The following is a 23,575-nucleotide window of genomic DNA, read 5'->3' on the forward strand; positions in this document are numbered from 1 at the left end:
CTCGGCGTGTGATCGATGTTTGTGTGTACACAGAACCGTGGAGGAAGAGGCTTCGCAATCCAAAACGTTCAAGACTTGGCAGGACAGCGCGTTTTGCAGGTATGACTCAAACGGGTTCAGTCAAAGGCGTTCCACTCTCAATTGAGAAATCGTCACGATTCTTTTGCAGCAACAACGTGCACCGCTCGATGTGTCCCACGTCTCTTGTTTCGTGTTTTTAAATGGCCACATGGGCGGAGTGATGGCGCGGTGTGGCGCGCGTTGTGTGTTGATGGATTCCTCGCCACGACTAACGTCGTCGGCCGTGGCGAGTGCTATCTTGAGCCGGATATTGGACGCCACTCGCCCCTTTATCAGCCCGCACTCACCGGCGTGGTGAAGGGCGATAGAAACAACCTCCATGATGATAACATGGCGCGGGGAGGCCTTCAACCGGCAGTGGATTCACAATGGGCTGTAAACTGTCAAGTGGCCATCAGGCAGTATCTCACCTCACGATGATGACTATTGTAGAATTAAATGACTTTATCTTTGCACAGACGGCAGAGGGCACTTGAGCAAGGAGTCTGCCCATACAGAGTGGACATTGGCCGACGAATTCTCACGGACAAAAATGCCCTCTTCCCACTTCTGCATCAAGGAAACGAGGTATGGTGCGCCGAGAAAGCCGACCGGTCGTGCTGGAGTTAAGGACAATTAACTCCTTGAGATTCATATTTTAGGTTTGGTTGGAAGGTGGTTGATCGTCTGCGAGCTTTAATACTCCGGGCATCCTCGCAGCAGTGGCTTTTAGCTAACCATTGAACAAAGACGGTCACTGCATCGTGTGCTTTCATTTTATTTGTAATTTATTTAAATTAAATTTTATTTCTGCATACGTGACTTTACCGAAAGAACCAATGAGTATAGTAATTTCTGCAGTCACGAAAGCTCCAATTCTAGATCTTTCAGATGAGCTTCTACGGCCGTCTGGAACGCTCTTCCTTCCGATATTAAGAAGCCAGTCAAAGCTACACACTTTTAAATCTAGATCAAGTACTAATTTCTTTCGAACTGTTTTTGTGTGTTTAGTTTGTTGTCCTTTCCCCGCACCTCCGATTAGCATAATTGACTACATACGGTGCGAAAGAAGGTCAACATACATATGTAGTGACTAACTCGGAGACGATAAGATTTGGAGGCAGTTCTTTATTAACGAGCACCATCGGGATCAACACACTTAATATTTAGTCCGTCTGTTATCGGCGACGCTACTCAGCCAGGACAGTTGGTAGGCTGCCTGACTGGCGGCGCCCCGAAGTGCTAGAGACGGAGACGACGACGAGAAGGACGGTGAAGACGACGAGAAGGACGGTGACGATGGACTTGAGCAGCACCACGGGGATCCCACTCCAACAACAGCCACGAGGTCCCCCACAGCGGCCCCTCTTATACCGTCAGCATGGCCACACCCCCTTTCTGGAACCTTCCAACAGGTTCCCGGTGGGCCCCTTCTGTGACCTTTCCCCTCGATCCCCCTCTCGTGTCTGTCCTGGCCTGCTGACGTCAGGACTGCCGTACACCGCAGATCCCCTTTTCTGGCAGCAGCCAGCGCTATTCCACTACACATACATCCAATGAAGTGGATGTTTAGAAGTGTCCAGTCTCGCGCGTGCTGTGCCCCGTGGCGTAGAGCGAGCTGGGCCTCGAGGTGTCCTCTCTGCGGGACGGTGTCGTGCGTGTGCGGATCAACGAGACGCGCCCCCTACGGCCACGGTACCAGGTCCCAGATGTCCTGCTGGGAGAGCCGGACACCCAGAGGTACCGCACCGCTGTCACCTTTTGAGACGCAGTGAGGCTTTCTCGCCTCGACTGGACATCTGTGAAAAAAGAGCTTCATAGTTCATCGGATTCTTCCAGAATAAATAGAGATTCTGATTCTGAGATAGTAGACGTCTAATGCTATAGCTACCTTCCCATTGATCCTATGAATTGCCGTGATTCATGCTTGCCGTTTGTTCCCAGAATGTATAACTTATTTCCCCTTTGGTACAATTTAGTTTGCACCGTGAGTCTAGATTTGACAGCTCATCATTTGCTCGTAATTTACACTAATAGTTAATAATCGATTCTTACGTAATTTGTTGCCTATGTTATGAGTGTAAGAATCGATTAAAATCATTGAATTAAAGCAGTATATCATCATAACAATTATTATATAATTATTCCATACCTAGTAAAAGGGCATTTTTATTTACTGGACAGAATAGCACTGCGGCATGGACGTTCACGTGCAGTGCACAGCGGTACAGACGTAGCATACAAAACGCCCTCCCCTCTGTGACCTGTGCTCTCCCTCGGCGGAAGATGGACTGAGGAATCCGTGGACGAGAAGAGAGTGACACTGGGAGCCGGGGAAGTGAGCGTAGTCGTCACGGCCGCCCCCTTCCAGGCAGAAGTTCGTCTCGCTGGGAATCCGTTTGTGAGTCTCAACCCGCAGGGTCTGCTGCATTTTGAGGTTCTTCAAGAGAGACCGGAACGGTATGATGAAGTCTTTCGTTTTACAGCTTTCGTGACTGCAGGGATTCATCTTCTTGGTTCTTTCGGTAAAGTCACGTAGAAGGGAAGTAATAAAATAATACAAATAAAACAATAATTATCACGACGTTTCGGCCACAACGCAAGCAGCCGTCGTGAGAATTATTATGTTTTATTTGTATTATTTTATTACTTCCCTTCTACGTGACTTTACCGAAAGAACCAAGAAGAAGTGTGTCGGTGTTTGTTTGTATCGATCTGTGGTGAAGCAGTGGTACAGTGTTACACGGAGACTTTAGTCTGATTCGTGGCTCCTGATATCTGAACTAGTTCAGGGACTGGGTGTGAGAGGGTGGGTTTGGCAGCAGTCCTTTTCCAACCTGCACTGCCCGGTGTGGTGAAGCACGGTTTTAAAATAAAGCTGTTGTGTTCCACGTGGCGTAAGGAGGCATCCGTCCATTGGTGGAATTGGCTGGACGTTTATTTTAATCATTATCCTTATAGGCCCACGCTCATTCTCTTTTTATGTTTTCATCCCCACTCTACGCTTGTTGATTCGATCGGCTGGCGGAATTTTCAGCAGATGTGTGCCACCCGCTAATATTCCCCCTTCTGCACTGTGGTTCGTTTGTGCTCCTGATGGAAATATTTCCCCCGCCACCCCCACTTTATCAATGCTGCAGTGTGCTTTCTCGGCACAGTGTGAGGCCAGAATGCCTTTATTGTTGTGCTATTTCATCTGACTTACAAATGGCCCGTTGCATTTCTCTTCTCTTTTACATATCAGTTTTTACACTTTGTGTTTTTAGTGCTGTTGGGGTAAGCGGTGTGGAGACACCAGCAAATGATGACCCAAAAGCAACGGAGGCAAGTGATGTTGGATTAACACTGATCTTACCACTACTGATTTATTTAAAGACGCCTGTCATGCTGCTCATAACTTCATGCATGTTATATGTATGTTGAACGTCTTTCGCACCGTACGTAGACAACCATGATAAACATGATGAAAAGGAGTTGCAAACATGAAAAATTCACCACAGTTTACAAAAAAATCGGCATTAATTTTTTTTTTCAAATTACAAGTTTGTTTTTTGAGAGGCCGTGGCCTGGCCTGAATTATCTGATACATGAAGTGAGTGGCTGGTTGTGATTGGCTGGTTGTGAGTGGCTGGTTGTGATTGGTCGGTTGTGATTGGCCGGTTGTGATTGGCTGGTTGTGAGTGCTCGCTAAAGATACCCATTGAGGGATTGCAGAATTACAATACAGTGCTCGTAAAATCTTCATACGTACTGAAATGTCCGTATTGAAATATTCTTGTGTTCATTTTAATCGTGTTCTTGTTTATGTGTTTACCTATGTTTATTTCATATTAGATACATTAATGATGTATTAAAGATGTTTATTATATCATCAATATTTCTTCTTTCGTATGGATTTTTTAGGGAATTGCAATTGATTATAAATTGATGTCGATATTTAATATCTATTCGACTGCTTCAGGAGTAGCCGCGTTGAATGATCTGATTGGGCAGTCGTTCACGACATGTTACACGGTCTGAGATGTCGCTCGACAATCACAAACTGGGCTCTCGTTAATTTTCCATTCAAAGAGAAAGTGTTCTCACATCTTCTATGGAGTGTGTCCGCATCCGATTCAAGGAGGACCAGATCTTCCTCGATAGGTCAGATCCCGGTTGGAGAATTGTGGGGTCACTGATGATGGATTTCTGCAGCGGGTTGTTGTTTGCCAAGGATTCTCTCCATCGTGCTTCGGTGGTCTTGTCGTCGTCATGGAGGCTGTTTGCATATTGCCAGAAAGGTTGTCTGGATTTGAGCCACCTGTGCGGTGGTGGCATGGAAATGTCCTTTGTTTATTGGGAGGTTTGGACTTCTGATGGCCTTGCGGTAATCCCTCGCACGTGCGCCATCGCGGTGGAGCTGCTGAGGAGCGATGTTTGTGAGGACCGGAAGCCACGGCAGCGGTGTTGCTCTCTAGCGTCCCTGAGACGATCCTCACGGCGGCATTTAGCTGCTGTGTATCCGCCAGCTTTGTGTGCACGCTTTTGTTCCAGGCTGGGGCGCAATATTCTGCCGCAGAGAAGACCCAGGTGTGGTGGCCATCCGTAGCGTTGTTGCGTTTGCTCCCCATGTTGTTCCGGCCAGTTTATGCACATGAGATCAATTCGTCATTTTGTTTGTACAGCGGCATTCTGTCGGTGTTCACGGCAGGTGAGGCTCCTGTTGAGAGTTACACGAGGTATTTCGAGGACTTCTCGTGCTGGACCTTTTCGCCACAGAAAGTGACGGCCGGTTTCTGGTCGTCGTTTGCATTGTTCAGGTGGAATGAGCTGACGGAAGTGTTGCCTGGGTTTGGCCGGAACCTCCGGCACTCGAGGTACATTTTTAGTTTCTTGAGGTCTTCGCACAGGTCGTTTTGGACCTCAGTTTGGGCCCTTCTTTGGATGGCAAGTGCCAGGTCATCGGCGTAGCCAAAATTCCAGCTGATGGTGACAGGGTGGTTAATTATATATGTTAAAAAGTGCCGGAGCAAGCCCGTTACTGAGTAAGCAGGCTCTTCTGCCAGTGTTCCATAGGTGGTCTCGGTATCGCCGGTTGGACAGTAGCGAGGGTCTGCTGGCATCTTATGGGAGGGCATGAGGCCCTCCCACCATATACCGTGTCATAGGCCACTGATAGGTCGATGAAAGCAGCTCCTGTGATGCCCTTGCGTTGGTAGCCAGCTTCATTGTGCATGGTGAGTGCCAGCACTTGGTCGCATGTGTTGCGGCCGGGGCGGCAACCAGCCTGTTCAGTTGGTATAGCCCCCTCGAAGATTGGTGACATACGGGTCGGTAGCATCCTCTCCAGGAGTTTGTACACCGTAGTAAGCAGGTATATGGGGTGGAAGTTATTTGGGTTTGCGGTTGATTTTCCAGGCTTTGGAATGGCAATGACCATTTTGTTTATTTTGCCTGAGGCCATTATGTCGGAAAACAATCTGGCCAGCCAGCGGCATCCTTTTTGACCAAGGTGTTTCAGGAACTCGGGATAAATCCTGCCTAACCCTGCGACCTTTCCTGATGCGGTGGCTTTCATGGCATCAATGGCTTCTTTTTCAGTGAGGGGGGATGACAAGGCTATTGTCGGTGCTGATGATTGGTGGAGTTGTTGCCTGCACTCACTCTCTTGCGTGCCGGTCTGAAGGGATCTTTCCATTCAGCAGCATTTGTGCGGCGACGGCATTGACGGGCACGTTGGCAGTATTGTTTGGTAGTGGTGGTGGTGGTGGTGGCGGTATTGTTTGGTAGTGGTGGTGGTGGTGGCGGTATTGTTTGGCGTTCGATCACCAGGTTTGTGATGAGCACGCAACATTGGAGACGACGGGAAGGTTGTCATCTCCATCATCATCATCATCATCAATACTATTGTGGATGTATTGACAGATAATGAAAACAAATATTAAGGAATGCTTCTTTCATGATCAAATTCAGTAACCGAAAGCATTTGTGGAATGCTTTGATGTCTGCTGGCCGAGTCACATTTAGAAACGATCTCCTGAGCTCAATGGGCTTTACTCGGGAAAACATTTTCTGATTATCCTACCTTCACTTGGCTATTTAGTTCATTTGAATTCCAATTTGCTTTCTATAATTGCCCTAGGGATACATTTTCTGCTGTGTTATAGTTTATGGGTGTTTATCCATCCAAATGACACAAAGCTTTTCTTTTATCTTTTAAATTGTCTGCAATATACTTCACAGATGAAGATAAATCGGTGTCTCTGAAAAATATCTCAAAATGTTCTTTGAATAGGCTCCGTTAAAGCATATCACCTTGTCTTATTATTTTCTTGTCATGTGTTTTGTTACTTTGTGTGATCTTGGTGTATCTGTCTGATCTTTATAATGGTTTAGATCATATATTTAGTTATTACTCAAGGAAAAATAGTACAATATAAGGATGAGAAGGCTCCAGAATGTGATAATTTAAATGTAACCGCTAGAGGTTACTGGTGGACTGATAACGGAACAATACTCTCCGAGGTGGAATAATAAATAAAAGTTATTATCACCAACATATCCCGTGGGAATATGATTGCGATTGTAACTGCAATGTGACCGATGTTTTTGTCATAGGCCTCGTCAGGAGCAGACGTTGACAGTGATGGATTGTGGGAAGAAACTTTCAATGAGGTCGTGGACATAAAAATGAACGGTACAGAACAATTATTTCCATAATATATGTTTTTGGGTTAGATCATATAAATATAAATGTGTCGTTAAACCCACCACCACCCGACACAGCCAATTAGTAAGGTTTGTCACGTAAACAGAACATGCCAGTTCGTCACTAGTTCAGCACACTGGTGTGTTGGAGAGTAAACCCACAACATATACAATTCGAATACGACGTTTATCTGGTAATTACAACCAGTATCATTGGGCAACAGCCAGAGTTACGGAGATATCCTCCTGTTTCGGTGTTAAAAAGAGGGATTCATGTGCTGTCGTCACTTGTAAGATAATTCATTACCGGTTGGGTTATTCGTAGAGTAATCGACATACATAATGTGCCATTTGGATAATTGACTCGTGTTTTGCATTTTGCGAGCAGGGCCGTCCTCGGTGGGGCTGGATTTTGCGCTGCCGGACTGTGGCCACGTCTACGGCATTCCCGAGCGAGCCACCAGCTTCCGACTGAAGCCAACCACGTGCGCTCAGTCCACACATAAACATTGCGAGTGTTTGGCTGCTATAAATGTCCACGTGATGAGCCACTTTGTTGAGCTATCATTTGTGACCAGGCCGCTTGTGGAAAAGAGCTGTATAGCTCAGTGGGCCTTACCTGGTAAAATAAAAAGAGTTTAGTTTCGTTCATTAATTACAATTAAAACGATTACATTGGCAGCTCTTTGCCAAGTCACTGCAGCATTAAGGCTTCCCCACCCATGGGTTTGTCCCCTGCAGGGGTTGTGAGACCATACTTCACCACGCTGGTCTGTGCTGGTTGTGGTGAAGCGAGTGTCTGTGACCAGTTCAACAATTACTCGCGACTGATTCGAACTCGGGTCGCCAGGCGCGTAGCACAGTGCCCTAGCATGGGGGTTGTTGGGCCATAATTCCACACGTTTCCTAACAGCATTAACAGAAAATAACATCTCATGAGAATTCACTTAAAGACGATGGTTGAATACTCGAGGGACGTTTTAGGTTTTGCCCGTCCTTTGTGCCCGTCTGCGTGTGCCGCTTTGTGCAGGGAGGGCAGCCCTTACCGCATGTTCAACCTGGACACGTTTGGTTACAAGCTGCACAATCCACAGGGCCTGTACGGGGCGGTCCCTCTGCTGCTCGCTCACTCAGCGCGGCGCACCTCCGCCATATTCTGGCTCAACTCCTCCGAAACCTGGGTGGATGTGTCTACGACACAGCAGCAGCAGCCTCCGGTAATGCAGTCAACACCAAGAACCACGACAACCCGCACCTCCGATTAGCGCGGTTGGCTACATACGGTGCTAAAGAAGTTCAACATACATATTTACGTTATTGTGTATGTGAGTCGGTGCGTCGCAAAGCTCAGGAGGGGCCATTCTATCGTCTGCGCACTGCCAGCTGCTCTTCGTAACTCTATTTTATCTGGGCCCTGTTGTGTTTGAAAGTCGCGGTGTTATTGTAGCGGATGTTGGCCTGTAGCCCTTCATCTGTTAAAGCCGATTCTTATGCTCTTTGATTGATGCGCTCGACGTTAATAACACGTCTGACAAATAAATAAAAGCGGATCTACAGACAGTAGACTTGTAAATGAAAATAGCTCAACGGCATTTGTCCAGCCATGGCATGAGGTCACCTATGCAGTCGTTACCCAACTTTACACAGCAGCCTACATCGGTCTGTAGCACCTGAGAAATCAGGCGCCGCTGTATCTAAACACATCATCATCATCACGATCCATGAGCAGATAGTCCGTTGGTGTCCACTGCACATGCCGTCATTTGTTTCCACTTTCCTCTGTCGTGCGCCAACGTGCTCAAGTAGTGCCGCATCTTTCTGGCACCAATCTCTTGTGTCGTCAATCCATTCTCTGTTAATCGTTTCGTATTTTCTAAAAATCTGTGTTGAGTATGAACGTGATGGTGGCGTTTTTGAGTAGGAGATTTGTGCCAGAAAAGGCACCACGTATGTGACCAAAAATTAAATTCACTTCACTTGACCTGGGCCCTTTCAGGTGCCCTCCGAGCCGTCGGCGAGTCAGAGTTCGTCGGCCCGCGATCGAGTGGACACGGGGGTCCGCTGGATGTCAGAGAGCGGCATCATCGATGTGTTCGTCCTGCCGGGCCCGACGCCGTGCGACGTGTTCCGGCAGTACGCCGCCCTCACGGGTTGGTGCTCCGCACACGCCGCACCCCCTGAATCACATCCTGAATCACATCCTGAGAGAAGTGACCACAGCCGTGCCAACCCAAGGGGGGGCGGCTGTGGTCACTTCTCTCTGGATGTGATCCAGGGCGAGTGTCAAAGAGGTCAAGAGTGCTGAGCTTGACACCGTCCGCTGAGATGCTGGGTACTCGAACTATCACATCGAGCACTTGATTGAACTGGGTTTTAAAGTGTAGTTAGTGGATTAATGGTTTCACCGGAGTCGTCAATGACCGCGCACAAAAACATCCCCCGTCGTGTTTAAATTTGGTGTTGCGGTTAATTTGGCAAAATTCCAGCTCAAGAAATTAAACATATTGGTTTGACTGACATGCAAGATCGTTACTCTTTGTGGAGAAGAGATCACTTTGCAGGGATCTCAGAATTAGTTCTGTGATATCTGCTTCCGCAGACCATTCTTCACCATGGTGGGGGGGGGGGGACGGTCGCACAGCTCTGCGACAATCCTGAATAGATCCTCCTATCTGGCGACATGAAACCAATTGTGACTGTGATTCTTTTTGTGAGACTATCTTTACTATTTATATGTTTCTTTTACCAGGTAAGGCCCACTGAGCTTCATAGTTATTTTTTTCCGAAGTGACCTGGCTACAAATGATTGTTCAACGTAGTGGCTTTTCACGTGGACATTTCTAACAGCCAAATACTCTAAACGCGTTGATTCTAAATGTGGAGGGAAAAACCGAAGGACCTGGAGAGAAATCCACGCGAGCACAGGGAGAACATAAACATTCTAAATGTACAGGCATTAGGGTCAGGATCGAACTCACGACCTCCTGTATACCAGGCGAGATAGTTAACATCTCACCAATGTAGCTCCCCTGACATTGCGACTGGTGGCGCGTCACGTTACGGCTGTTGTCGACAGAGCCATCGGGTTCTCCTCCGTTGGGAGTGCAGGCACGCAGGCCCTGCCACCCTTCTTCGCGCTCGGCTACCACCAGAGCCGCTGGGCCGAGCAGACGGAGGCCGACACGCGGGAGATTGACAGCGGCTTCAGGAGGAGCTGCATCCCGTGCGACGTCCTGTGGCTCGACATTGAGCACACGGACGGCAAGCGGTACTTCACGTGGGATGCCGGTCGCTTCCCCGACCCCGTCGGCCTCCAGAACGACCTCGCGGCGAAAGGTCGCAAGGCGAGCAGCGTGGGGGGGACACCGGAGCTAAAGCCCACAGAGCTCGTGGCCGCTCGGCTTGCCGTTATTAATCGCGTCTCTGATGGCGGTCTGTACTCGATTCACCTCCCTCGGGATTCGATGGATTGTCGAGGTTAAGGATCGCGATTCAGTTTGAGGATCCGCACCTCCGATTAGCGCGTTTTGCTTCATACGGTGTGAAAGAAATTCAACATACATAAGTACAAGGATACATTTTCTTATTTTTCCTAGTACTTTTGTTGATTGTAGCGCTCTGTAATGGGTGCAGGGGTCACGTGAATTCGTTACATACTGCACAGCACAGACTAATCAACAAACGTAGATTCTTGTGGAGTTCACTGCGCGGATCGTGAACTTTTGAGAGTTAATGTTCAGCGATGCACCGTTAAACCTCTCATGCAGGAAGAGTTGTGAAACGTAACTTTAAGTCAGTGGGGGGTGATGACCGCCCGGCACTGTCTCCTGTCTCCACAGGTGGTGACCATTGTGGACCCGCACATCAAGGTGGACGATGAGTACTTCGTTTATTCGGAGGGCAATGCCAGGGGATATTTTATCCGAAACCCCGACGGGAGTAACTACGAGGGCCGCTGCTGGCCCGGTGAGTGTCAGCCTTTGTCGATGAGCATGGTTGGCTACGTAGGGTGCGAAAGAAGTTCAACATACGTACATACATATGAGGACGACACGCGCACCGCCAGATTATCACGGACAAATAGAGAGTTGGCCCTCGTGTGTGGCGGAGGCCGTACTCTGCAGTCTGAGGATGGGGATCTCGACAATTGGGGAGAGTGGTGACATCTTGTCACCAGAGTTGCGAGATGTTAACTCCCTCGCCTGGTATGCAGGAGTTCGTGGGTTCGATACCGACTCTGACGCCTGTTGCATATTTGGAGTGTGCGTGTTCTCCCTGTGGCCGCGTGGATTTTCTCCGGGTCCTACGGGTTTTTCCCTCCACATTCATAAATGTGCGATTAGAGTATTTGACTGCTATACATTTCCGCACGATAAGCCACTTCGTTGAGACGTAATTTATGGCCAGGTGGCTTCTAAAAAATATCGATAGAGCTCACTGGGGCCTTACCTGGTAAACTAGAAATAGCTTCGTTTTAGTTTAGTTTGTTTTACACACTTCACGATGAAACCGGCGCTCAGGGTTTGACGCTCAGCAACGGCCAACGTCAGCGGTGAGCAAAATCTGAAGCACCACTCGGCCCCCCAACTACTCACCTCCACCAACCCGCAATGACCACCGTGGTGAAGTATAGGCAAGCAACTCCCATGACAGTATGCATGTAAGTCGAACTTTTTTCGCACCGTACATAGCCAACCGTGCTAATTGGAGGTGCAGGAATGTTGATCTATGGCTGATAGAGTGTGAGTAGGCCTTCATCCACCAGTCTGACTGACAAAAGGGATGTAACGTATTATTAATATTAATTCAATATTCTCTAAATACGCATTGCAAGATGCTGTACAAGACATTGGGACGCGTGCATCATCGGTGAACAGGAGGTGCATCTCTAGCTTTGTTTTCAAAGCAAGAGACAGTTTTAGGCAGAGGAGAGAAAGAAAGTCTTGAGCTTACGAGGATCATTCAGTGAGTGTGATGCTCTACGAATTCAATCAAAAACCGGTACACTTACAGTGCCCTAACATGGGAGTTGTTGGATCATACTTCACCAAGCTGGTTGTGATGAAGCGAGCGTCCGTGCCCAGTTCGCCAGTTCGGCAATCACTCGCCACTCTTGAGCTTACAAGGATCATTCAGTGTGTACATTATAACTGCACGGTTTGGTGAAACGTCACGTTGCCCTCATTGTTTGTTTCTTCACACGGCACGGGGCAGACTTGCAGAGGGGGCCGGGAGTAGACAGCGCGGATCACCGGTGGGAGGGCTTTCAAGTGTGAGCCGTCAAAATATTAATACGCCTTTTTAATATTTTATGCGGAAGGCCTCTCCTCATACCTGGACCTGACCAACCCCGAGGTGCGTGATTGGTACGCGAGCAAGTTCGATTACTGCAACTACAAGGTAACGAAACATATCCTACTTGCCAGACACAAACGTGCGGTACGTTTTTAAAGGTTTATTTTTTAAATCCGGATTGTTAGGATTGTGATGCAATGTGATGTGGAACCGCTTACGTTAAATATGTCAACATCATAATCATTACGTGAACAAAACATCGACTTTGTATGGCTAATTGAGCTCATGGTGGTACGGTGAATGGGGGTCATGAACCCATCTGTGTGAACCTTTCAGTATCTTCTCGTGTGTTAGGTTTACTCTGGGTAACCCTGTTTCCTCAGACACACGAAACACTCCTTAAAAAATGAAATTGGATAAAATCGCAATGCACGAATCTGCTGACAAAAAAGTCTTGACACTTAGTGAGGGTTACTTGGATAAATAAATTATATTATTATATTGCAATGAACATTAACAGTATGTTCACCTCTTTTCCATTGTTTCTTGTGTTCTGTCTCTCGTGTTGCAATTCTGATAGCTGCGTGTCACAAGAGCACCCTGCCCCTTGCGAGAGAGAAGGAATCGCACTGGACTTCTCAAAAATCCTTCAATTGGCCTATTCCTTTGCACAATAAATTTGGGGTGCACTCTTCCACAATGATGATGATGGTGGTGATGGTGGATCTTTTATGTTGCATCGTTGGCCACCAATCAGAGACGAACAACTCGCTGCACGAGTGAACCTGGTTTTAATCTCAGACGGCAACACGGATTCGAACCCAAGGTTCACTGCTGTGCCAGTGTAGTTATTTTATTTGCTTTGTGAGATCACAGCAAATTCAAAGTCCCGTTTCTCTGATCGCGTCACAGTCCTGACAGTGCGGCAGGGTGATTAGATGGAATGTGTTGGTGCTACGAATGGAGCGGTGGCTTCGTGGTTAGCCCAGCGACCTGGGTTGGATCCCCAGCCACGGCTCTTGTCGGGAGCGAGCGATATCTGAACCGTTCCTGAGGCCATCCTTTGGTAACCCACACTGACCAGCATGGTGAGGTGTTGTAGGCTTTCAACGAACAACATGATTAATAATTGTTTTTGTTTGGGTTAGATCTCGTAGGTATATTGTCAATGATGCTTGAACTATAACCCTCCACCACTCGAGAGAGCCAATCAGATCAAGTTGTCACGTGCCTGGGAGGTGCGCTGTTAAAATGAAGATGTGACGATGATGCCGATGTTGATGAACATCTCTCGTTGTAGAACTCGACGGCGGCGTTGTTCACGTGGAACGACATGAACGAGCCGGCCGTGTTCCACTCCATCGAGAAGACGGTGCCCAGGAACTGCCTTCAGTGGGGCGGCTGGGAGCACCGAGACAACCACAACCTGTACGGCTTCTACCAGGTGCCGCTAGCACCGCCAGTACCACCACTACCACCAACACCGCCAGTACCACTACTACCATTACCTTGCTGCTCCGACTACCGCCGCTACCACCACCACCAACACCGCGGCCACCACCGCTGTCGCCATCATCGCCAACACTGCCACTTCCAAATTCCGTGACCCACCCTTACTGGGTCTTACCCACTTCCCCGCTCTAGAACCGCCGTGTGCGGGATGCCAGGGAGCGGCGACTCGCAGCGGCCCTGCGCTGCGCGTCGCCGCTCGCTCCGCTGACGCCGCTTCTGCTGTTTTGCAGCAAATGGCGTCGGCGGCCGGGCTCGTGAGGAGGTCGGGAGGCCTGGAGCGGCCCTTCGTGCTCACCCGCTCGTTCTTCGCAGGGTCGCAGCGCTACGGTGAGCGGGCCCTCGAAGCCGACTGCGGCGGGGGCGTGCAACTGCTCGCCCGGCGAACGCGGCGAGGAAGGGGTGGCACATCGGCGCGAGGCGCTGGAGTGGAATTTTTTTTAGATTGTTGAGGTCAAGTGGGCTGGAAGGTGACGATTTATTATTTACGTTATTCTCGTGTTGACTTTTTGTTTGTTTGCCAACTGGGTGCTCGTGAGGACGTTATAACATTTGTCCGGAAGCTATCCTGGCTATTATCTGGGAGCGCATGTTGTATTTTACTTGGGTAATTTTTCCCCGCCCCCAGTGTTGTTCTGGTGATGGTATCGGCGGCCATTGGGAACCCTCACAGCGCATTCCGTATCCTACAGAAGCAGTGCAACTGAATTATTTTCAAGCCTTTTTTTAAAACCATACACTCGGGGGGAGCACTTTGCCACATGCCCTCCATGGATAAACGTTTGTCACGTGGCAATTCAGAAAACAACATAAATTCGAAGTGATAGCGTTTTTTTAGCTTACGCAGTAATTTGTACACAGATCAGTAAATTACGAGAATAAGCATTCGTTACAGATTTATAGTACAAGCTGGAAAACTGTAAGTTTCAAACAGCAACACAAAAATTTGTAAAAATCACACAGCCTTTGTGCATATGCACACAACTATCAGTAGTTCCTGACGAAGTGCATTGTGGTCCTCTTGTCTGAGGGCATCATCACTTTGTGGCCGACTGACAGCAGTGACAGACCACTGTGTGGACCGGTATCGACCTCATTAGCGAAGTATATTGTCACTAATACACCCACTGCTGCATATTTACTTGGTAGACCTGGCTGGGACCATAAACTCACAACACTGAAAATCCAAATTTGAACCTTCTCATCGGTGATGGCTCAGTGTTTTGACCTCTGACCCACGTGGCTATCTCAATGGTGGATGTCCTATCAGGGACGTTCCCTGCTTATGGCTGCCATGCCAGCAAGATTGACTGGGAGGTCTCTCTCCAGGTGCGGTGTGGACAGGGGACAGCCTGGCGACGTGGGATTACCTTCGCATGTCCACACCGATGCTGCTGAGCCTCAGCGTGTGTGGGATCTCGCTGTGTGGAGGTTTTTTCACGCACACACACACACAGTTTTGTTCTGTTGGGACACACTTACATTACATCATCACCGTCATCATCATCATCTTCCCGACTAGTCTATCTGCAGCTGGATGAAAGTCTCCAGAAGCCAGGAGACGTGCAATCTCCTACACTTGATTGAGTTTGAAACCTTTTGATATTTGGTAAAGGTTAAGGTGCAGCCCTGCAATTTCTTATTCACCGCCACTTTTGGTGGAAGGCCTCCATCAGAGTGAGCTCTGCAGATAACCCCTTTAGTGGAGGGCATTTTGCCTACTCACTCTTCTACACAAGAGGTGGCATCACCCACACTTCACCCCACCCGCAACGCAAGACCTGCGGATCGACCCGCCGCGGTTTTACACATTTATACCAATGGGGTGGACAGAGGCAGGGGCACCCACAGCTTTTACTGCCACGTCACGGCTCAACGACTGAACTCAGCGGTCGCTCTCGGGGGCGACGGCGCGCTCGTGTGTCGCAGCGGACGTGGGCGGCTTCTTCGAAGAGCCTCAGTCGCAAGCGATGGTGCTGCGCTGGTTCCAGGCCGGCTCGCTGCAGCCGTTCTTCCGCGTCCACTCGGCCAAGGTTCGGCGCGAGCCTTGGCTCATGGGCGCCAGCGGCGAGAAGCTGATCCGGCGGGCGGTGGCGCTGCGCTACTCGCTGCTGCCGTACTGGTACACCCAGTTCTACCGCGCCCACCGCACCGGCCAACCCGTCATGCGGTGAGCTCCTTCCGCCCGCACGCACGTCGCGCGAGCTGGAGCGTCGTCTTCAGAGGGCGCCTGTGTGTGCAGGCTCTGAGTTCACTGACTGCTGTGGAGAAGGGTGGCGGCAGTGGTTATTGCGCTGCATTGTGCACTCGGCGACCTGAGTTCGATTCGCGCTCACAATGTGTATTTGTCCTGGTCCTGTGCCTAACCCTAGGTTGAGTCAGCCTGAACTGAGTACCTGCTATGGTGCGTAAACAACAGCATTGGGGAGACAAAGGCGGCCGGACGTGATGTTGGCCACTCATGCCCTGCTGTGCCATGCCAGCCTTGATAAGTGCCCGCTAACAGCACTTGCCCCAACAGTCTGTTAAGGCTATATGTGGGATCTTTGTATAATTTTGCTATGTTTCCTCAGCCAATGGGAAGGGTGCCGACCGAGTTCACGAATGGGGCTCGATGCCGTGTCCCCCTGGCGGCGCCACTGGGCTGATCCGATTCTCGAGTCGGCTCGGGAAGCGGGAGCAGGAAATTTATTTTGAAAACAGAGTCGCACGCCTTTTGCTGGGACGACCTTGGAACAGAAGCCCGAACTCGGTGCTACTGGGCTCCGGGAAGAGGGGACGGTCGGGCTCACTGCCCCACTCAGCTGGTAGAGACTGCGAGCGGGGACGAGGGGTTTTTATCTGGGGGAAGAGAAAGCAAGGGGAGAGGAACAAAAGTAGAGGGGATGTGGGGGGGGGCCCTTCATGATCTGTACTGTGCAACATCTGTACCGCCGCAGGACGCCCATGAAATGGAGCCTAACAGCTCATTGTGCCCTCCCTGCGGAAATTAATAAATACAGTCTAAATCTAATGGCTCAGGGGTATGTGGGGACACGGACCCTTTCCATGCTGATAATCCTGCAACGGCAACTGGGCTGTTCCAGGCCCCCATGAGCCCACTTGAAGCTGGACATGGAAAAGTGTCAGCGGTCTCGAGTGCGTTATGTGCTGGTGGTGGTGTAGCGGTTAGCGCGCTGCGCTACAAACCTGGTGACCCGGGTTCGATTCCCGCCTCACGGCCAACATCAATGACGATTATCTGAATCGGTCCTGGGCCTCCCTTAGGTTGACTCAGCCTCAAATGAGTACCTGGTGTGATGTGTAAACATTGCCAGTAGGAGACAAAGGCGTACAGGCGTGGTGTTGGCTACCCACCCCCCCTCGTGTGCCGTGCCGGCCTTTATACGTGCTTGCTAACAGCACTTGCCCCTACAGTGTGTTAAGGCTACACGGGGGATCTTTGTCTTTTTGTGTGTTGCCGTGTTCCAATGCGGTGCTTTGCAGGGTTGCTCACTGACAATGTCCTTTGCAGACCTCTCTGGGTTGAATTTCCGTCGGATGAGGAGACTTTTGTTCTGGAGGATCAGTACATGATCGGTGAGATACGTCCACACGTTTAACACGTGACCATTTTTTACGATATATCATTTTTTTTCAACGATAATGTTGTGGGATTGGTTGTGAGCGAGGTTTCATTTCTGGATCCTCCGGCTTTTCCTTGCACATTTATAACCGTGCATTTTGAGTTTTTTTCTGCCGCTGTAATTTTCCACACGATAAGCCACTTTGTTGCGCTATCATTTGTGGCCAGGTTGCATCTGAAAAAGACCTATGTGGCTCAGTGGGCCTTACCTTGTAAAATAAAAATGTATTTTTTAGTTTTATATACGAAATTTGCTTCAACACTCGCCGGTGTCACTTTGAGTTCATGATTGCAGGGTCCATGCTTTCCCTGATGAACGTCCCCATTGGTTTGTAGGCAATGCCCTGTTGGCCCGGCCGGTGACTGAGGACAACGTGGATACGGTGCAAGTTTACCTCCCTGGGAGAAGCGAGGTACTTTCCTGCCATCGAACCTTCACACGGTCTCCCCTTGCGGAAGAGTCACTGTCCCGCCCGTTGAAGTAAAATGTACCTGAATCGGTCGTTCCTTTGTCATTATCATATCGGAAACACGGTGGCAAAGATGAGCGGGATAAGCAACCCGAGATGGGCGTGTTTTAGAACCTTGGCCATGCACACGTTGCAGTTGTTGTGTACGTATAAGTCCACGTGCGTCTGTGCGCGGTGCGTGGGGAGTAGTAGTGCAGCGGTCAGAGTGCTGCGCTATGAATACATTGACCCGAGTTCGATTCCCGCTCATGGCCAACAACGAGTGACAATGATCTGAACTGGTCCTGGGCCTCCTCTAGGTTGAATCAGCCTCAAATGAGTACCTGGTGCGGTGTGTAAACATTTCTGCAATGGAGACAAAAGCATCCGGACGCGGTGCTGGCCACCCACCCCGTCTTGTGCCATGCCAGCCTTCATAGGTGCTCACTAATAGCACTTGCCCTAAAAAGTCAGTTAAGGCTATATGGGGGACCTGTGTCTTTGTCTATGCAATCCATTAGTGAGACGTGTTGCTATAATCATGAGTGACTCCACTGCATTACAGTCTTGACAACAAAGGTTAGATTCCAGACCATGCACTGCATTAGTAATTGGTATCTAAACATAGCCTTGGCCTCACCTAGGCAACCTTAGCCTTAAACAATTACCTGGTGCATCTGTGCACTCAACTTGAGTGCTGGGTAGGCAAAGGCAGTCATTGCGTGTTTGACTGACGAAGCAAGGGCTTTATCAGCCAAGCACGCTTTGCAGATGGGCAACCATCATCTCTCTATGCGCACCTTCAATTAGCACGGTCGGTTACGTACGGTTCCAAAGAAATTCAACATACATACATACATATCCCTGTCCGTGTGTTCGCGTCCAGGCATGGTACGACATCCACAACCACAAGCGCTACCCAGCTCCGGGCAAGATCGCGCAGCGTGTCAACATGTCTTCGGTGAGGGAGCGCTGCTATGTTTAGACACCAGCTTCGTTGACGCATCGCTCCCCCAGCCGCGTCCGTAGTTGTCGTCCGTTTGCCGTGATGCGTGGACGATTAGTGGCATGCAATCCCCGCTCTCTCTCCCTCTTCACCTTGTCCAAACGAGAGTTGTCGCAAACACATTCCGGACATCGCTCGGCAGATTTTGCCTTGCGGCTTGCAGACAGTGGTGGGGTAGGTGGATTGTTCAGCTGTCCTGCCCTTTGAACTTTGGTGTCAGCCTTCCAGGTCAGGCCATCTCCCCCTCAGGAAACAAACTCACATTTTGGAGAGTGAATATTATTTTGCTGATTATTTGCTATATTGTTCGTACTAATTTGGTTTCTCAAGTAATACGCTGTAAGATATATAAACGTCTTCTAAATCAATTACAGCATGACCCTAATTGAAATAAAATATCGGTGTTATCAAGGTGGAGCCAGAGTTACTCAGCTTAATTGAGCAAAGCTGTGGGGCTTATCTCTTTTTGCAGCCCTGAGCCAATTGTGGAAATTCCACATTCCCATGACAGGCCCTGTTTCACACAGGACGACTTATGCTGAAACAGTGCTGAACAAGTCATTGATTATAATTGAGTCTTATGGTCAATACAGCTACAAAAGGTCACCCCAAGCTATCAGTGCCCTGAGAGTGGCATTGTCTTTGTGCTGTTGGCGTCCTCTGGTCTGACACTGTTTGAGACGAGGCTAAAAAAAAGCTGTCTCTGGTGTGGACCAATCAGTTTCAAAGACAATGTGTGTATAATATCAGAGCATGTTTCTTGTGTGCATGTTCACCATGAGAACGTGTGGTTAATGCAGACAGGATTCCTTGAAAAAGGATTCTGTTAGGTGGTTTAATATTTTAACACAACTGCTTTATTTCCAGAAGGGGTAACACCTATTGTTATATTTTGATACCTGCAAGAAAGGTCCCGTATTGTCAATACACAATATGGCAAAAAAATATGATTCCCAATCCACAAACCTCCAAATTCGTGGAAATTGTGTGGCTGCTATTGATTCTGGCTTGGCAAGAGGGTATCCGCTAGTTTATTGAATCGTGACCACAAATGTAATTGTGGAGGAGGTGAATTAATTATTTTATGCCTCGTGTTTACGATGTGTCATTTCGTAATTGTATCCCTAATTCCAGAAATATTCCTGGAATCTTAAAGATTTTTCATGAGGATTCTGCACTCGATATTTGGGCCGGTGTTTATTATTCGTTTTTTCACCACCGCTGTTTACGTTGAACAGGGTCCCATTCTGGAGGGAGAACGCTCTGGCAAGAAGACTTGCCAGCCAGGCAGTATTTGTTTAACAAAAACTCTGCTGATGGGACCCAAAAGGTCAAAATAAGTTGACAGTTATCTTGCTGCATCAAATGCGGCTGGAAAACATGAGTTTGGAAGACTAATGGGTTCAACACGAATGTGTTATGTGGAGAAAAAAAAAAGAATTATTTTATATTTTATCACTCAACATTTGTAAAGTTGGTAGGCATTCAAGCTCCCTGTATTTCCTGTTTTGCGTTTGTTCAGATCCCTCTGTACCAGCGAGCTGGAACCATCATCCCCCAAAAGCTCCGCCTGCGGGACTCCACCGAGCTCATGAAGGACGACCCCTACACCCTGCTTGTCGCTGTGGACCCAGGGGTCAGTGCTCCCCCATCCAGCCTGGACGCTGCGGACTTGCATCACTAAACAACGCACGCGGCAGCTTCCATCGTGCTACGTCATGTTCAATGAAGATGCATCCCAGAAAAACAAACAAACCATGCTTGTCGTGTATGCATGTATCTATTTTGAACTTCTTTCGCAGCGTACGTAGCCCGCCGTGCAGCGGTAAACCTAGATTGTGTATTGCAGGCTGTCTCACTCGAGTTTGAGGCGTTGCTAGGAAACACAGGTGAGTTTTAACGTGAATTTCTTGTTGCGCTCTGTTGGCATCGCTGCAGTGGTGGTGCCGAGCTCTTGAATAGTAAAACATCGCTGTGAACTTGTCACTCATCGCAGCTGAAATACACTTTAAAGTGTCAAAGCAGTGCAGACAGCCCAAGTTACGCAGCCCAGCTACTTATCTACCTGGAGTGAGCTTCTTGCATCGCGCGTCCTTCCTGAAGCTTATCTAATTTGATCGTAATGGAGTGAGCCATTCAAATTCTTATGATATTGTCTCTACATTTTGGAAAGCTAAACTTTGGCATCATTATTTTCGAGTCCAGTAAAGCCTCACGGAGGCTCAAGGGTAGGGGGCGATATTGCTATTTGTGACCAACGTAATTTTTCAACGTTGGGATGTTCGGCCAACACCGGTTACATTTTTTTGGTGGTTTTATTTGGCTATGGGAGGAAGCCGGTGGGCGAGGAGGAAACCCATGCAGAACAGGGGGAGAAAGCTGCCCGTGTCTGGAATTGAACCTCGGCCGTACTTGCTATGAGGCCCAAGTGTGGCCATTACGCCATCACCTAAATATATATACAGTAAAACCTTGGATTGCGAGCATAATTCGTTCCGGAAACGTGTTTGTAATCCAAAGCACTCCTATATCAAAGCACTCGTATATCAAAGCACTCGTTTATCAGTTGTGATCACGTGACGCTAGGCAGACAAAGCATATACTGTATGTACTACAGTACTCGTATTGCAAGACCTCGCTCGTTTATCAAATTAATATTTAAATACAAAAATTTGCTCGTCTTGCAAAACACTCGCAGACCAAGTTACTCGCAATCCAAGGTTTTACTGTATTGTGATCTGATGGCAATGTATGCACGCCTGTGATCCACCACTGTGGAGACAAGGGTTTGTTGGGTTGTACAAATATTATGAAACGCCCATCTCCTGGGTGTCGAGGTGCTATGCCCTGGCTTCCCAGCAGACGGCGGTACAGCAAACATGTGGCCCCCACCTGTTCCGTCTCTATGGGCTCGAGTGTTTGAGGACCGCAGAGCTTGGCACATAATAATTGGTGCTGGCTCATCGGGTGGCTGCTTGCCTTCTGAGTCATTCCGACTCGCTCGACGAGGGCGAGGAATAAATACCGTACGGCGGCTGCGGCGAGCTACAAATGAAGCTAAAAACTCAACAGTTTTATTTTTCCAGGTAAGGCCCACTGAGCTATGAAGCTCTTACTCTTAGGTATTTTCGGTAAAGTCACGTAGGTAAAAAATAAATGAAAATAATAAAGAATAAATAAATAACTAATGGAAAAAATAATAGAAATAAAATAATAACTCACGACGTTTCGGAGGCAACACAAGCGTCCGTAACGTCATGATTTATTATTTTATTTCTATTATTTATTTTTATTATTTATTATTATTCTTTATTTTTACCTACGTGACTTTACCGAAAAAACCTAAGAGCGTCAATCCTTGCAGTCACGAAAGCTTCAAATCTAGAACTATGAAGCTCTTTTTCTAGAAGCGACTTGGCCACAAATGATAGCTTAACGAAGTGGCGTATCACGTGGCAATGCATAGCAGCCGAATACTCTAAACACGTGCTTCTAAATGTGGAGGGAAAACCCGCAGGACCCGGAGAAAAATCCACTCCAAATATCCAGCCGGCGTCAGGCTCAGACTCGAACCCACGACCTCCTGCATACAGCGCGAGCCAGTTAGCATTTCACCACCATTGGCATTATTGTGATGATGATGATGTTTTCGCTGATTGTTGCTCTGTGCGCAGGGCTGTGCTGAAGGAGAACTGTTCATAGACGACGGCCATTCGTTCCTCTACAAAACCCAACAGCGGTTCCTGCACCGCGGCTTCAGCTTCAGCGACAGCACGCTCACCTGCAGGTGCGAGCCATGTTCCATGCTTTGCAGAAGCCTGCTGGCTAGGCCCGCATTGAGTCGCCCGAGTCATCGAGGAAAGTTTATTCTTACGGCTCATGAATCATGCGTGCGAGAATCGATTTGTTTTCGATTTAAATGACATCATACGTGATTGGCTCATGTGACCGCTGCAGCGACGACAAGCCCTATAATCTCTGCACTGTCCGAATAGAAATCACTCTTCAGTTGAATCGTGTCCTCAGGATCCCTCGCTGTGAAGTCTGATCCACAACTATAAAGGCAATACATATTTCTGCCCTCCTTGAGGAAGGATTACTGTCCACAAGATCAGCCGATTATATATTTTTTAGTGTAAATGGCAATTGGAGTGGGGCAGTTGCGCAGCGTTTTTGCTCACCGCGCTATAAACCCGCCGACATGAATTTCCACAGCTAACATCAGTGACAAGTGATATATAAACCTGTCCTGCGATTCCCCCCCCCTTCACCAACCTGCACTACCCACCCGCGCGGTGAAGTGTGAACACACCAACCGCGTGATTGACAGGGCACAGCGGGGAGACCTTCGATCATCCAGCGGTAGATTGACGAATGGCTGTGAGTTGCGATGGCGTTTGTGGCGAGAGGTTTTGATTTGGTTTCAAGAGAGAATGGTGATGGGTGCGGTTGTTTCTCTTCCCCTGGCAAGGTCTCTGGACACTGCGGGATCCATGGAGTCTCGCGTGCAGGTGGAGAAGGTTGTGGTCTTGGGTGTGCGTCGTCCCGTGCGCGTCCTGCGCTCGCTGCCAGGTGAGCTCAGGCGGATGACGGATTTGGTTGCGACAGTTGTTCGTCTACTGGACACCTGTGAAAAAGAGCTTCATAGCTCGTGGGAATTCTCCGGGATAAACGAAGGTTCTGATTCTGAGCTGAGCGGTGAGCTGAAGCGATTATTAATGAGTGCAGCGTTTAAACGCTTTTACACGCGACAGTTTCGTTAGTTTAGCTATGTGGGGTGATGGAGGATCTTAATGACAGAAATTAGTTCGAATGCACATATCAACTATAAATCGGAATGACACAATTGTGCGCGATCTCACAACTGAATTGTATTGCAGGGACCAATTTATTGATTTTTTTAATCTCTTTCATTAACTCTTTTATTTTATGTATACATTCACA

The 23,575-nt window shown here is 48.5% G+C and overlaps 1 protein-coding gene across 3 annotated transcripts in view; it reads left to right on the forward strand.

Moving 5' to 3' along the window:
* The window catches only part of GANAB (glucosidase II alpha subunit), a 29,169-nt gene that overhangs the window by 2,058 nt on the left and 3,536 nt on the right, over positions 1-23,575 (forward strand). The window contains exons 2-23 of one of the 3 annotated variants that reach the window (XM_078602249.1): positions 34-99; positions 540-648; positions 1,673-1,800; positions 2,347-2,520; positions 3,327-3,384; positions 6,658-6,736; positions 7,136-7,232; positions 7,778-7,964; positions 8,744-8,897; positions 9,824-10,083; positions 10,587-10,713; positions 12,068-12,147; positions 13,343-13,486; positions 13,785-13,881; positions 14,881-14,982; positions 15,481-15,721; positions 17,066-17,130; positions 17,513-17,589; positions 18,512-18,586; positions 20,154-20,267; positions 22,306-22,418; positions 23,103-23,203. In XM_078602249.1, coding sequence (XP_078458375.1) covers positions 34-99; positions 540-648; positions 1,673-1,800; positions 2,347-2,520; positions 3,327-3,384; positions 6,658-6,736; positions 7,136-7,232; positions 7,778-7,964; positions 8,744-8,897; positions 9,824-10,083; positions 10,587-10,713; positions 12,068-12,147; positions 13,343-13,486; positions 13,785-13,881; positions 14,881-14,982; positions 15,481-15,721; positions 17,066-17,130; positions 17,513-17,589; positions 18,512-18,586; positions 20,154-20,267; positions 22,306-22,418; positions 23,103-23,203 — 2,648 coding nt within the window. Of the gene's footprint in view, positions 1-33; positions 100-539; positions 649-1,672; positions 1,801-2,346; positions 2,521-3,326; positions 3,385-6,657; positions 6,737-7,135; positions 7,233-7,777; positions 7,965-8,743; positions 8,898-9,823; positions 10,092-10,586; positions 10,714-12,067; positions 12,148-13,342; positions 13,487-13,784; positions 13,882-14,880; positions 14,983-15,480; positions 15,722-17,065; positions 17,131-17,512; positions 17,590-18,511; positions 18,587-20,153; positions 20,268-22,305; positions 22,419-23,102; positions 23,204-23,575 lie in introns of all 3 variants that reach the window. The other 2 variants (XM_078602250.1, XM_078602251.1) reach the window with 2 other exon arrangements.

The sequence above is a fragment of the Lampetra planeri genome, chromosome 18 (assembly GCF_965212315.1).
Source record: "Lampetra planeri chromosome 18, kcLamPlan1.2.h2, whole genome shotgun sequence".
NCBI classification, from domain to species: Eukaryota; Metazoa; Chordata; class Hyperoartia; order Petromyzontiformes; family Petromyzontidae; genus Lampetra; species Lampetra planeri.